Source organism: Saccoglossus kowalevskii, chromosome 2 (assembly GCF_978046115.1).
Source record: "Saccoglossus kowalevskii chromosome 2, keSacKowa6.1, whole genome shotgun sequence".
NCBI lineage: Eukaryota > Metazoa > Hemichordata > Enteropneusta > Harrimaniidae > Saccoglossus > Saccoglossus kowalevskii.
In genome coordinates, this window is record NC_140642.1 from 36,827,952 (window position 1) to 36,844,379 (window position 16,428).

At 37.4% G+C, this 16,428-nt stretch overlaps 1 protein-coding gene across 9 annotated transcripts in view; it reads right to left on the reverse strand.

Annotated features, from left to right (window-relative positions):
• Positions 1-5,884: 5,884 nt before the first annotated feature.
• The window catches only part of LOC100368463 (MAP/microtubule affinity-regulating kinase 3-like), a 33,252-nt gene continuing 22,708 nt past the window's right edge, over positions 5,885-16,428 (reverse strand). For 2 of the 9 annotated variants that reach the window (XM_085495127.1, XM_085495124.1), the window contains exons 8-16: positions 16,206-16,325; positions 15,877-16,089; positions 15,139-15,307; positions 14,719-14,730; positions 12,958-13,172; positions 11,321-11,418; positions 9,102-9,242; positions 8,740-8,979; positions 5,885-7,837 (exon numbers count right to left, since the gene is read on the reverse strand). In XM_085495127.1, the coding sequence (XP_085351253.1) occupies positions 7,501-7,837; positions 8,740-8,979; positions 9,102-9,242; positions 11,321-11,418; positions 12,958-13,172; positions 14,719-14,730; positions 15,139-15,307; positions 15,877-16,089; positions 16,206-16,325 (1,545 nt within the window). In that variant the 3' untranslated portion in view covers positions 5,885-7,500. Of the gene's footprint in view, positions 7,838-8,739; positions 8,980-9,101; positions 9,243-11,320; positions 11,419-12,957; positions 13,173-14,718; positions 14,734-15,138; positions 15,308-15,867; positions 16,090-16,205; positions 16,326-16,428 lie in introns of all 9 variants that reach the window. The other 7 variants (XM_085495117.1, XM_085495149.1, XM_085495146.1 and 4 more) reach the window with 7 other exon arrangements.

A 16,428-nucleotide genomic window follows, 5' to 3' on the forward strand; every position in this document is an offset into this window, starting at 1 on the left:
CACTTGTACAGTTTGAGCTTTGTCCACACTGTTCTTTTTATATTCTAGAAAAAGTTTAAATTATTAAGTATTAATCATTGATAATAATAGTTGCAAATATACCTAAAACTAATTGATAAAAACAAGCAATTGCTCTTACCTTTTTTTGAAGACTTGGATGCTGTGCCTTCTTTTTGAATTTCTTCACACTTTCGTTTCCTTGGAGTCTCTTTCTCTTTCAGCTTCTTCATTATAGTAGGATCATTGGCACTAACATGAACACGTTGGTGCCCACAGCGAGCCCTCATTGGCACTAACATGAACACGTTGGTGCCCACAGCGAGCCCTCATTGGCACTAACATGAACACGTTGGTGCCCACAGCGAGCCCTCATTGGCACTAACATGAACACGTTGGTGCCCACAGCGAGCCCTCATTGGCACTAACATGAACACGTTGGTGCCCACAGCGAGCCCTCATTGGCACTAACATGAACACGTTGGTGCCCACAGCGAGCCCTCATTGGCACTAACATGAACACGTTGGTGCCCACAGCGAGCCCTCATTGGCACTAACATGAACACGTTGGTGCCCACAGCGAGCCCTCATTGGCACTAACATGAACACGTTGGTGCCCACAGCGAGCCCTCATTGGCACTAACATGAACACGTTGGTGCCCACAGCGAGCTCTCATTGGCACTAACATGAACACGTTGGTGCCCACAGCGAGCCCTCATTGGCACTAACATGAACACGTTGGTGCCCACAGCGAGCTCTCATTGGCACTAACATGAACACGTTGGTGCCCACAGCGAGCCCTCATTGGCACTAACATGAACACGTTGGTGCCCACAGCGAGCCCTCATTGGCACTAACATGAACACGTTGGTGCCCACAGCGACCCCTCATTGGCACTAACATGAACACGTTGGTGCCCACAGCGAGCCCTCATTGGCACTAACATGAACGCGTTGGTGCCCACAGCGAGCCCTCATTGATTTAAACATTCTTTTACAGAAGTCACAAATAAATTGATCCACCTGCAAAACACTTTCTTTCATTGATGGTCCATCTTCCACTAGTAAATGTGATTTAGAATCAATTGTCTTTTGGTTATCACTCCCATTATAATGTTCTGTCACAATTGTTTCTGATTGTATCTCACTAATAGAGTACACTGGTGATACAGCAATTGTCTGTTCATCAACCACAGGCATAAGAGATTTCAATGGGAGTGTTACATCAATACCTCCAGAATGTACTTCCAGTGCATTCTGAGTCTGCTGTTTTTTCACATGATTCACTTGTTGCATAGATGATGATTCGACTTTGTCTTTTAGAGATTTTATTCTTGTGTATGATTCAACCATACATGTAGCATCATTTTCAAGCAATGACAGTTTTTCAGAAATTGGTTTTCCCTGATTCCACTGAACTTCATGACTTTCAGTCTGAATAAAATCTTTCTTGACTGGCATATTTGGCTTAGCAATAGTTTCTTCATGTTGTGGCGGTGTTACTGCAACAGTACTACCGATGTTGGTCACTTGTGATATCACATATAACATATTTTTATGATTAGGAATACTTGACTGGCTTGATGTAGTTGGTGTCATAATACTTACCTTGGTACCAACTTGGCAAGTAAGTTTTTGAATAGGATTGCTGTGAAAAGGTGATGTGTTCTCCTTAAACATGTCAGTATTCATATTGGGTTTTGACATCTCAACTTGTGTTTTATCGTCAACAGATACATCTGATATTACTTGGTTAAAAGTAACAAATGCTTTCTCACATTCAGTGGCCAGCTTCATCTGTGTTGTCACTGGTGACACACGATGTATACCCATATGAACATCCAACAAATCCAGTGTTTTGAACTCAGCATTGCAATCAAGCTTACAGCAAGTGAATGGATTTGGGGCATGAGCCAGTACCAAATGTTTCTTCCTATTAAAAAAAACAAATTGATTAAATGAAAGAAAGCTAAAAACTACTTATGTGGCTCAAGGAAGTTTGAGTGAATTTCCACTTTTTCGTTATATACAATGGTATGTTAGGTCCTATAATGCATTGCACATATGTGCAGTAACAGGCTCAGTAACACACAATGTAATTTGGCTCAAACTGCCTTAAAGTGGCCTAATTTGATGATTGTTTATTGTGTTATTGTTTCTAAACAAACTGCAAAAATCCTACATATTCATATTTAAACAAATTGTATCATAGTACTTACAACATGTCCTGGGTTCTGAATTTCTTGTCACAATCACTACATGTATACTTCTTGTGATGACTCAGCTGATGCATCTTAAGATTACTAGCATTCCAGAATAGCATGTCACATTCTGAACACTGGTGAGTATGGAAATTACGAGGAATATCCATTCTCAGTGGTTTAGTAATTACAGATTTACCATTAGTAGCATTCAGTTGATCACCGACAACTTGTACAACAACAGTACCTGGAAATATTATGGATGATTATGCTGTAGCGATTATCACTTTCTTATTAAAAATAAAAATTCATTGAAGGCTATGATAAAATAGGGTCTGTATTTTTCTCTGAATTAGATAGTGGTTCTTACCTGCAGTGTCAACATTAAGGGTGTTCAGTACTGAATCTGTATCAACTACACCCATAGACTTAATTTCAGTGCACACAGATGATGTACATCTGGAATTGCCAGGAATACTTTGAGCTGACCCAGTAAAACTTGACTGCATAAGAAAACACGGTGTTAGATAACTGTTATAGATTTGAATATGTGAAAAATAAATTACGAGTATGAAAAAACATATTATGTTCATTACCTGGTGGTTTCTAGGAAACCGTAGTTGATTGGAATTCATTTTTTCAATAGATATTAAAACGTATATACGCTGTAATCTGATGGAAAATAAAATACAAATATGTTACTATAATTTATAAAAGTGCAAATGTCACCACGATGAAACTCATAAGTGTCGTCCACAAAATTGGTGGTTAGACATGCGAACAGTGTTTTGGATGTATATTTATTATTGATATAAATAATGAAGCAGATTCGATAATAATATTGAACTATGTCGTCTGCAAATGTCTGTCATTTCCGGTTAGAAACGAGTGGAAATTACACCTTTAAATCTCGTAAAACATCGTCAAATTCTAGCACTACCCGTGACGCTACTATACTAGCGTGTGTGAAAGGCATAGTAAAATAATTCTTACCTTTTTAAAGTAAATACTCGGTATTTTTGTCTCTCAGTAAAATTGAGCACAAGTCCGACAGCATTTGCATTCGAACAGCTGTGTTTACATGTGAAGCAAGGTTAAACCGTGTCACTCAAAAAAGAATCAACGCGGAAGGAAATAGTTCACAAATGCAGTATTCATTTACACGTTTCGCAGAGTATTTAAATTTCTGTATTGCAACGTGTGACTATATACAGTGCATGTAATCAGAATATCCTTAATGTGTATTAAAATACTAGCATTACAGGAAATATTTAGTTTCCGTGCCGTGAGATAGTACAGTATTCATGGTGAGAGGGTTTTTCCCATGGCGACGAGGAAATCTTGTCAAGAGTTCGAACGTACGATCATTGCCGATTGCAACCGACAGGTGGCGCACTCACTCTTTAATTCGAGAGGTGAACGTACATGCATACCATCATACATCTATATCATTCGTAATACTATTAAATCTACCATTAAATAGATCGTCAGATTTTTACAGCGCATCTGTATTATTAATACGATGTTGTTCACAGGTGTATGGTATCAAATGCATTATATGAACTGAAAATGTCAGCTATATTGGTAATACAAGATAAAGTAGTTACCAATAAATCTACAATTAAAATAGATCGTCAGATTTCTTTGATTTTTGCAGCGTATTTTTATTTTATGAAGTTGTTTAGAAACTTCAAAGATATTGCCACGATTACAAGTGCTTTTTAAAATCCATAAGCATGGCGATATTGAGCCATTTATCATTGTTTCTTATCGAATAAAGTTCAAAATTACGTTTAATTATCGCATATGTATTTGTAAGTTCGGCTGTCGAGAATATTACAAAACGTAGATAGTTTAATTATTTTACAAAGGTGTCTCAGTTCATCAAAAGTGGTACTGTATCCATTAATTTATTATACAAATGGTTAAACTGATCGGGAATGACATGATACAGGCGTCTACCTGATTGGCGGATATAGTCCGGGACAAACAGAAACTTTATTATCGCAGCAAAGCGGCAACAATTTTCAAACACAAAGCTGCAACAACCCGGTACGTTTAAGAACGCATTTCGGGTGTATTTCACTGGTGTATAACATGAACTATGAACGGGTTGCACGTTACCAGCACATGCTACTCCTAGTACAGGACATCTACACAGGAAACGCCCCCCCCCCAAAAAAAAGGATTCATCCCATTGCACCTGATAAGGGTTGATACATTTTGGGTACTGGAATTGTTTTCTGTTTGAAATTCTTTAGAAAAGGTGGGTTACAGGAACATTGCTATAGTTATGAACTTCAAGGCACCATTCCCACAAGTTGCGCCGTCTGGTGAAAGAGCGTTTCAAATCGACAAATGTGTTTTGTTGTGTAATCTCGTCCAAAATCTTCATTGATAGACTAGAAATCAAAGCGATATCGTCGTTTTGAAACTCGTGGAAGAGTTTTGTCGCTAGATTTTGGCCATTTGATGTAACGTAGCCATACATTTTACTGTATTATAGATTGCGAACGACAACACAACCAAACACAGTGGCCGATTCGAACAATATTGTCTTCATACAAGCGCTTCTACACTAGAGGGCGCGATTTATATGAATGGTATACGACTATATTCGTGTCGAGTCAAACGTCATGGTACACCCACAGGGAGCCCATGAACTATAATCAACTGTAATACGCAGTCTCTATGAGCGCGGGGGGGGGGGGGTATCGGCTGGTATATAGTGTAAGAAATAGTCTATTTCTTACACTAGATACCAGCCGATACCCCCCCCGCTCATAGAGACTGTGTATTACAGTTGATTATAGTTCCTGGGCTCCCTGTGGTACACCCACTCGCACCAGACTATGCTGCACGTAACTTAGTATCAGCGGCGAACCATTTTTTCTAAAAATTTTCTACCAACATTGTCTGTTTTGCAGTAAATTTCCTGAACACCATTACTGCGTAGTAACGTATAATAACGTTCTTTCCAGGTCAAACACAAGAATTTAAGTATTCAATGCATTAATGGAGACAAACATTTGAAATCATGTAATGGCCGGAAGAGCATCCCCAGTGCCATTTTGTTGGCAGTATCTTGTCTGTACATTTGCATCATTCTCGATTTTTCTGAACAATTATTCCTGCTACACCTTGCATGCATATTTTTTTCTCAACAAATCTTCCAACCACACCCAACGATTTCAATGGCCAACCCAGTTATTTGTTACAAGATATGAAGCTGTTCCACCTGGAACTCCAATTTACTGGTCGTTTTTGAAATTTTTCTCGGTTTATTTAACTGGTCCAATCACATTCCTATGGTCAATCTTGGTTTGCATGTAATCTATACTAAGTATCTATGTAATAGATCAATTTTCAGACACTTGGTGGCGCTATACACACTATGCCAATTCGACTAGGCAAAAGTTGCTTATCCTAGAACTGACAATGGTTCTAAACAGATCGTGTTAGTTAAACCTTGGGAGAACCCAGTAATATGCTGAAACAGATCCAAATTATCCAAACAATAGTATTTAATTGTGCCCAAGAGATATTACCTTCAATAGGATTTTTTCTCCCACAATGCATTGCCATACACACCAATCACGCCACATTTGAGGAACCCATACATACTGCCTGCATACTAAATTAAAACAGTTGACAGTAGATACCCAAGAATATACACAATGCTACACTTTCTTTTCAAGCAATTTTTTAATGGTAGTTTTTGCACCGATGGACCTAAAAAATACGATTCAAATAAAAGAAAACATACAGAAACGGTGAGCCACATGGTGGTGGTGTCACTACATTGAGGCAACAAGAGAAAGAAAATTAAAAAGCTTGGAGGGGGTTGTTGAAGGTGATTGGAAGCGAACAGAAAGTCGGGGATGTACTATGCAATACAAAATAAATGAAAAATGGCCAGTGATAACAAAAACGATAAAGGACAACCAATGGAACTTTGTAACAAGATAAAACTGGGGGTCCATAAAAGAAAAAGAAATATCATTTTATTTACAGGATGAAAAAAGAATGGACTTGAAACTTTTATATTCAAGACCACAATACAATTGAAGATAACTTCATCCAATATCACTCCATTAAAGGAGATAGCGTAAAAAAAAGACAACCAACCAGCCAGACAGGCAGTGGAGTAGGATTGGCACCCACTATGCTGGCACTCACATACAAGTACGGTACAATAGTAAAAAAAAAAATGCTATTAGCAATTTAAATTAATTATTTATATTTATCACTTAAATGTCCAATTGTAGAATCAGTGCAAATCTAACTGTTGTTGCTGAAACCAGACCACATTAAACATGTATATACAGTCAGAAGACAGCATGGGGGAGTTCTTGGCAGGAGATTGGTTCCTACTGAAACATGACAATGGGGGGGAAAAGTTCTGTAGACATATTTCTCTCCTTATGTTTAATCTCAGATAGTCTCATAATTATTATTAAAAGATACACTACAGTATGCATATGGTCTATTAAGGGATATTAAATAGATGTCGTCTTCTGTTGAACAAAATGAGTTTCACAAGACTTAACAGAAGTATAAATTACGATTCCATTTATATGCAGTTAAAAGTAACTGCAGTATTGTTTTTTTTTCTACTTTAATACTACCAACCTGAGCACTCTGAATTTAAAAACTGCAATTTAGGGCAATGTTCTATGTGAATAGCACTAGCAACATGTGGGAGGCGTAACGCGAATAAGTTTCTTTTCTCTCTCATCGTCTACATGGTCAAGTGAGAGAAATCAAAGTTTTTTGACTGGATCACTGTTGCTGTATAAATGGTAAAAGCAAGGTCCTGGCAAAAAAAAGCAAGCATTTGGTCCAACATGTTGAATTGTAGGCATCTGTGGTATCACGTCTACACAGAACACTATTTTGTTGTCCTTATTTTTGTAACTGACTGCCACAAGACATGCACATACACTGATTACTGCAATAAGCACTTATGTCATCATATTCACATTGACCGACTGACTGACAATGAATGTCATTTATAAATAACAGATGGTGAAGACCATGTTCCCAAACCGTGTACAACAAGCATGGTATGAAATGCACTGAATGAAAAAGCTGAGCATGACTCAGAAGCATGTTTATTTTTCTCAACTGTCCAAGGCCGGTATAATTTAAGTTATTGCAAACTGACACATTCTCCAGTTCTGTTGTTCTTTTGTTAATCAAGGAAGTCGTTTATTCTTCGGCACACGTCAAACCCAAGTTACAAGTCTTGCTGTAAACTTCTAGTGACACCTCGTTGGGTCTGCGTGTATAACGTCTCCAGTCATAACTTCAGTTCGTTGGCTATTTTTGAAGCAATGTTTTTGAAGCCAATTGATGTTCCAGATATCCGTTTGAAACGTACACCATTTAAAGACAACCTGGGCAGCTTGCAAACCTCCATCTCCCATTCGACAAGATTTTCTCCATGACCATCGCCATGGACACAGAATAACAAGTACTTTTCTCGTAGTTCGTAGTCAACGTTGTTTGCATCTAAGACTCTACGAATTTCCTTCATCATGTCGTTGGGGTCCATTGAACTAGTGGTTTTCATGCTCCATGTGAAGCGTAAAGAACGTGGTTTCACCTGTTCGTCAGCACCGCCTCCCATACTTGACCTGCAAGTTGCAGAAACACAACAGACAAAACCCAGAGTGAGCACAGAAACAAAGCATGCACAAGTCACAGGATTATGGCGATGACACATGATGAGCCACTTGGTAAAGATCCGAAACTAAGTCATTCCACAAATAAAATCTTCCCATGCATGCACACTTATTGAAGAACTTGCAAGAAACTGTGCTCAACGACAAGGTCCCATGGTTTTTTTTTTCCTTTTTTTTGAAGTTAGCAATATTTAACAAGAGGAACCAATTTAGTGCTGTTAGGAGGAAACCATTATGTTTGACTGATTGATGGCTGTGTGCTGATGTACCAAGGGTGTAATGCAGACATGGAAAAGATGGATGAATCATGCAACATGCATGAATGAGGACAGACTGACAAGAAGACACATTTTGTTAACAGTTTGCAAAATGTATTTAGTTCTATGTCTGGTTCAAGCTTTAACCGGCATTCACAAGTTAGAGTTTCAATTTGCCAAATGTTCTGTGACACTAACACCTTGTTACACAGCAGCACACAGTCCCTCCTTTAACACCACCAATAAAGATTGATCAATTTACCAAAAGTAAAAAGAATTCACAAAAAGGTGAAGCACAGTTGATTGTGGGGTTCTTCCATTTTATTTACCAAAATTTGCAAATAACACAGCCTGTTGCAAGCTTGAATCAGGCATAACTTTCTCTTTGTGCCTCTATTTTTTTTTCAAATAAAATTGCACGGATATAATGACATGACATGTGGCTCACAATGTGGTATCAATTACAAATAATGATCTACAATTCATACAAGACTATTGCACAGTTTTCTATCTATATTCCTAACTACTACTATCTAATACATCAATTGCACTGTGAAAGTTGACAACACCTAGCAACAACTGGCAGAGCAAAATCACCTTTTACTAAATTTGGAAGAAAGCTTGCTGAAGAATGACAATGAGTTGCGGGTTCTTTCCACTGATGAGGTATCACGTGCCATGCTGGGCGATGCTGGTGGACCATTAAACCTGGCATGGTGTCTTTCCCTGGTCTGACCACTGTGAAATGTACTTCGATTCGCAGTCCCCCTGGGAAACCTGGCATGGCCGCCAGTCACTGTTGGTGATGGGAGAAAATGTCTATTGCCGGGTGCCGTGCTGTGTAGAGAATAAAACAAAACCTGTGGTGGTCAATACTTAAGAATCAGAATTTCATTATGTAATCGTACAATAAATCAAGCACTCAGTGTTATAAATGCAAAGGTAGAAAAGAAACATGCCTTGGTCTTGTATCATAACTATCATCTATCGGTGGTAAAGCCATACCCCTTGGATGGCCAGGATGGCCTGATGTTGATGCTGATTTCTGATGCCTTGGTCGTATTGAGCTTGATGTTGGTACTGATGGTGTAACTTCAATACTGTAACAGAGACAAATTATTTATTTACAGTTCACTAGCAAACTACAACTGATAAATGATTTGGATGTCACCAAAAAACAATCAAAGAAATTTAGAAAGAAATCTTGTGTGCTGAGGGAATTGAATACATGAAATATAGTTCTGCTGTGTGATAATCATATTTGTCAAAGCAATTTGAAACACAATATTGACCAGGCCACATATCTCCTAAAGTGTTATTGCAGTTCTTGAGATAACACTAAAATAGCCAATATGCACAGATTTGAACCATATTCTAACCAGCTCTGTGCATTACAAATTTATAAACAAAATATAAATATGTTGAACAATTCTTGAAAAATTAGTGGAACAGCTACCCCAGACCATTCGTCCCGGTGTTATCGCTATCGCCACACGAGACTCCAGCTTGTCTCCTATACAATTTTCCTTCCGCCCACTTAATTTTAATATTCATATGACCTTTGCACTGACATCGATAGCCAATCGCATTCGACCGCGGACGTCACTCTAAATAAACAACTGAATAAATTAATATACCATATTTGGAAGATAGCGGGTAAATTCAACGTTGTTGGTGTGTTCCTTCGGGTTCCGAAGTCGCACGAAACGAGTTCATGTTCCGTTATCTTTCGCAAGTAAAACAGGTCGATATGTATTAATCATGGCATTTGTTTTCTTGTTTTAACCCCCTTATTACGCAAGCTTCCGTCGAAGTGGTGTTTTTTTCGACGATTTGTGGCATGTTGCAAAACGAACGAAACATTGCGGCATTCTTAGCGGTGGATAAGGGATCGACTATGTCGTCACATTTATGTCTCGTTTGAAAGAGAATAAACAACCGCTCAGAAAAATATGTTGCTAATATTTAAGTGCGGTGCCTTGAAATCGCCTGCCCGACGTCCAAATTTCAAAAGGATGTTCGATTTGCAATGACGACCGTTCATATGTACTAGGCGACGTTACTAATTACTACTAGGGTCGGTGTTTGCATTAAGAATTATAGAACAAAAGATCAGCAAAGCGGTGCTTTTGTCGGCGATTTTGTCAAAGGGAATATTGATAAAATGTTGCAAAACAGAATCGCGAGTTGGGTGAAAAATTGCACCGGCGGCATTCTCAGCGATGGCGACACCCGAGAAACACCGTGTCACGGTGCATTCGTGCATCAGTACACCGAAGAAATACATACATATTGTTGCGGACGACTATTGTAGACTGTGTTCGTGTAGTCTTCGAGTTTGTGGACAGTTAAGTCGTGTGTGAATTTATTCAAGCCAGGAAAAGCAGGAGGGATAACTTATGGAAATCGTCTTTCCAATTTGATCCAGTGCGACGTTGTGAAAGGAGCGACTCTGTCGTCTCATCTATGTCTAGTTTGTAAGAGAAAGATTGATAGCGCAGAAAAATCCGCCAATAATGTAAAACAGTGGCGTGAAATTGTCAGTCATTCTAATATCTCCCAACCTGTGAACGAAAGGGTTAAGCGTGCTGCCTTGAAATCGCCTGCCCGACCACTCCGATCCGATGAACTAACCAAAACTAAAATGGCGCGTGTCACGTGACTTTGTTTACTAAAGATAGCGTGGGCGTTTGATTGACACTCAACTCATTAGTATTCCACCAATCACAGCTACATCTACTTTCTGGATGTGCGCAGTCAAATTGTATAGGAGACAAGCTGGAGTCTCGTGTGGCGATAGCGATAACACCGGGACGAATGGTCTGGGGTATGGAACAGCTGGCTCATTATTTATGCAAATGAGATAATTAATATGGCAAAATCCAAATACAGGTTCTTGAGATGCTGGTGGAACAAACATACAGACAGTGTAACCACAATGAATCAATCATGTTGTGTGCTTTGCATAATTAAATACATAATTAGCTAAGAAATTACATATCAAAAATTATTTTTCAATGTGCTCACTGTCACATTGATACAACTCATTAAATAGGCAATCAAGGTCACACTGCAATACTCAATGTAAACGAAGATGCAACAAGTGTGCAGAAAATAGTCTTGCAGATAAACCCCCCTCCCCCCACCTCAATGGTCATCACATATGAATGCAACTCACCCTTCACTTTGTCCATTGGTCTTTTCACCCGGTGTAAGTGCCCTTTCCCCATAAACGTACGTGTTTCTCCTGGTCATTCCAGGTGGTAAAACACTATTCTGTGAGAAACAAAGATGGAATTTACAACATTAGGCATAATGAAATAAATGCACACCAAACAATAGCAGATATATCAACATCTTTAGCTTAGGATAGCTTTTGTTTACAAGAGATAAATTAACACCAAAGCTGAGAGTATAAAGATTTGTGCTAAATTTATCAGTTAAGGTTTATAGCGGACACATATTTATTATAATTCAATGCAATGGTTTTTAGTTTAACTCTAAATTCACACTGAAGCCAACACGATAGAGGCAGGGACAGCAAGAATAGGGCATGATGGGAAGATAAATACCTTTTTAGAAACCTGCAGGAGCGGCATAATATTGGTCAGGTTGGGTGAAACATACAAGAGAAAGATGAAAAAAAAAATCAATAAAGAAATGCAATGCAAGGGTTATTTCATGCAGATCACATCCTGTTAGTAAACATTTGTTATTGGTGAATAAGCATACATATAGCTGTGTTATAGATACGTTTGACAAATTATAACAAGCAATATAAAATAAAACAAGTGATTTTATACATTAAAGTAGTTATGTTAATGCAGTATCAGAATAAGACAAAAAAAAAAAAAATTCTGTTAATAATGAGTGCAAACAGTTTTGCAACAAGCAAGTATCTCTCAATTGTATTGTGTATGAAGCCAAATAATGGCAAGTTTGTAATGGTTATGAATACCAGCCTATCTACCAACTGAAATTTCATATCTCCTATATGTACAGCATCAAAGCAGCACAAGAATGTACACACAAGACCAATGATTTACAATGACAAGTTTAATACTATGAATATGCAAGGAAGTAATAAACTAAATAAGGATGCGCTCAACGTGAAACAAAATAAGTCAGTTTTTCTCACAGGGATATTATTGGCCATATGCTGATAGAGCAACCAATGTCACTGGCAAGCATAATTACTTGGAGAATTACCAAATTCTCCAGTATTTAGCCACCACCACCACCACAAGTGTTGTTTACTGACTACCACTGATGCATACTAAATCTAATAAATCAGCTGCACACAAAGCTGACACAGATTAAAACTGAGGTCAAGGCGAGCATTTCCCATAACAAGGTAAATTAAATTTTTCCTACAATATGCGATGAGAAACAAATTGAAAAAAAACAAACATCAAAATGTGATGCCTTCATTTTATGTGCAACTGGAAACTATTACAATATGTGGTGTAGAGAAGTTGTAACTCTAATAAGTACATCACCCCATGCTCAGTCACATCATGCAGGAAAACAACATTTGTTTGTCAGATGTGCAGCAAGCAAAACAATTTTAATGAATAAATAAATTCTGGAAGAATTGTCATCAAATTACCCCCCCTCCCCCCCAATGAATACATTTCAGTGAAAAGATTTTGGAATTTCAATGTTATGTAGAGAAATAATTAATACCTGTAATAATAATAATTTAGTAATTATTTGCCAAAGTGTGCATCGTGCATAGAGGTAAAAATAGACAAGATGAACCCAACTTGGTTTACACTACAAGCACAGCATAAAATGAATAAATTGAATAATTACCTTGGGAGTGGAAGATTTTTTCCTAGATGGAATTTCAGATTTATTGGGATTGCTGGCAGTTCCTATCGTCTCTCTGTGACTACCTCCAACTGCACCATGGCCACTAGATCTATGCCGACTAGTTGGCGTCGTTATATTTTCTTTAAGACCATTATCTACTGTGGAACGCTTACTGTAGCTGCTGGTGGATGAACTGGAACTAGGCGTATGGGAACCTAGTAATAAACAAACAACAGAAAGAGTGAATACACACACATAGAGCTAGCTAAATATTATAATCATTCACCAAATAACATGATGAGAACCATACAACAGATACCTGAACAAGGACAAATATATCCTTTCATAAACATATTAGTTTACTATAAGATGGTTTTTATAAGGTTTCATGATGCTAAAAGATGGTTCAGGAGGAACCAAAAGTAAAAAAAAACAACAATATAGGAAGCAAATCTTCTTTTGCCTTCATATGTTTCCTTTACAGCACGGTAGTTTAGTATTAACTCAAATAACTGTAGAAAGACAGCTTGGCACCATCCATTTCTTTTTTTGACATATGGTTTTAACTTACACAGAACACTCAGGTTCTAATATTGCATATCTGTCTCTCTATAGTAATCTCAAAATATTAACCCTTTTAATGCCATCACTTCTGCCATCAAAATTTTATGATTTTTATTCTACAATTTTTTAATTTTGTAGCAAATAAATATATTATTTTCCTACATTTCTTGATCAAAATGTTAGGAACAAATTATTGAAAATGTTACGCATTTCATTTGAAACAAAAGTTGATTTTGACAATAAAAAGGTTGAACAAATAAACAGTGAGAAGTCAAGTCTTATGACTGCCATTATTAATAGCAATAGTAAAATATAAATTGAAGAAATATAAATGAATGCACAATAAAACAGACCTTGTCTAAATCAGAAACCTGTCTAAACCAAACACATTCTTCACAGAATGCCTATATAAAATACATGTATAAACCAAACTCCTCTGTAAACTGAAGATTTTTACCATTCTTATGTTCATTTCAGACAGGTTTCTTGAAACACCTGTGGCAGTTATGTTTTTCGTTTACCTTATTTGCTCTTTTACAAGTACAGCATTTCATTGTGTACATGTTGTGACAGGTTTGGTGAACTTTAGAATGTAGGATTCAGGGGGGAGAGGGTACATCAAAGGTTAATGTATCCAAGAAAGAGGAGATATTGATTTCACGATAACCAAGAATATGAAGTATGCTGTTTAAATGGAGGTTACAACATACACGTAGCATACCAGTACTTCCAACAGAGCAAATAAAGTCAAATTATTAACACTTTTACATATTTAACAAAGCTTTCATGAATTAATAAAGAAAATAATAGAAAAACATAAAAATAAATGACAAATGTGCAATATTTTACACTTCTCACACTCTCCCAGTTACTCAGTCTACACTCAACTGTAGAATAAATAAGTGCATAAACTAATAAGAATGTCTTATAAAAGGAAATATTGATGTGAAAAGTTATGGTTTCATGCAGTTAGCAAGCATGCAAAGATGAGTAGGAAAAAACCCTAAAGTCTGGCTGGATGCTGGTAGGGCATAGTTGAGTTGGTTGTGATAATAAAATAGAGAGAGCTGCCAACACAATGTTATATTTATACCTTACCCCCATAAACACCAACACTGCCAAGCATATTACTACGAGTAGATGAAGAAACTTTTGGCTTTTTTAAGTGACTGTCTGAGCATAAAAGTACAAGATTACCTCGTTTGTAAACTGCTTTGGAAGACAATGGGGGGCAACATAGAAAAAGACAAAAACATCAGTTAATTATCAAAACGTGTAAAAGACGAAAAAAGGAGGGTTTTCCAAGAGTTGACTGGCCGATTGAGAACCCTTGGGTCGAGTCTGGGCTAAGTCGGGAAAAAAGTAAGAAAATATCTATACAAAAAAACAAGCCCCACACACATGACTATGAAAAATATGCGGAAAGCTAGACATGACAATAAAATACTATGTGCAGATAGCTTAGCTTATACTATGTCATGGACAATGGTTTGATCCGAGGTAGTTTAAGATGGATGGGTCAGTGATATCTTAGCCAAAATTGCCCATGGGCTTTCAATCCAATTTATATGCATGCAGACCACAAAAATAGACGACTGAAAATGAATACCCACTGACCCACACTTTCACCTCCATGACTAAAACGTCTGTGTTTCTGATTTGACGAGATGCTGCGATGCACCTTACCGTGTGAGGGAGACTGACTGGTACTGGATGCTGACAATTCACTTGAGGGCCGGTGTTTCAGTGACAGACTACTGCCTGATTGTGAGTCACCACCCTCCAACTGAAACAGTAAAATTACACATGATTAAAACAAACAAATAATATTGAATAATTTACACACAATGAAAATGAATTATTATTTATAATTAACATGCAGACAGGATAGCGGAAAGAAGCCCATTAGTTCTAACCATGCTCAGAGTTGCACCCAAATCTTAATCAATACTATCACCCGATGGTAGTTATTATTAGCCAAACAGAAAAAACTGAATTTGATTATCTTCACCCTGATGTATATTGTTTCAATTTAACATGCATGTTATTTTACTGAGCATGGAAAGAAGATACATAATCAGAATTAAATATAGAATATGGCACAAGCCAATCAACGGGCACTATTTAAAGTAGAAAAAGACAGCAAATCTTGAGATAATGAAATAATGACAGATGTGTTTCACCATTAGGTAGATCGAAGCAGAATGAAATCAAAAGAAAAGACTAACCTTAATGAAACCATCAAGCAAATGCCTAGCTTTGCATCAGCAAGGCAACTTGCTCAGATAATTTCAATAACATCAAAGCAAAAGCACTTCTCACAACATGCACAGAACAAATTCTTACCCTACGCACCTCAGATTTCCGGCGACCTAAAAGTAAATATGTTGCCATAACTTCATCGTATTTATTTTGTGATAACGAGTCTTCAATTTGTTTTTTTGTATAACCCATCCCTAACATAATGTCTATTCTTTTTATATCATTAAAATCACATTCAGGCTCCTTGTATGGTTTAAGATCGTCGTCTTCATAGCCAACGTTCATCCACTTGTCTTTCATAATTGACTGCAAGAAAGACAACAATGTGAATTAGTATGAAAATGTATTATGATATGTCAATGCAGGGGACGGGAGTGAGACAGACTTGAAAATCAATGATGCTATAAACACAGAATACTTACTTCTAAGTTTGCTCTCTTGACTGGATTTAATACAAGAAATCTCTTGAGAAGATTCTCACAATCTGTAGACATGTAAAATGGGATACGATACCTGCCCCGCAGTACTCGCTCCCTCAATTCCTATTGAGAGAGGAAAATTCAAGATACACTTATAACAATACACAATAGTCGCAATGAATGTGAGATTAGCTGTGTTAACTGTTATAACCTCACTTAATGTATA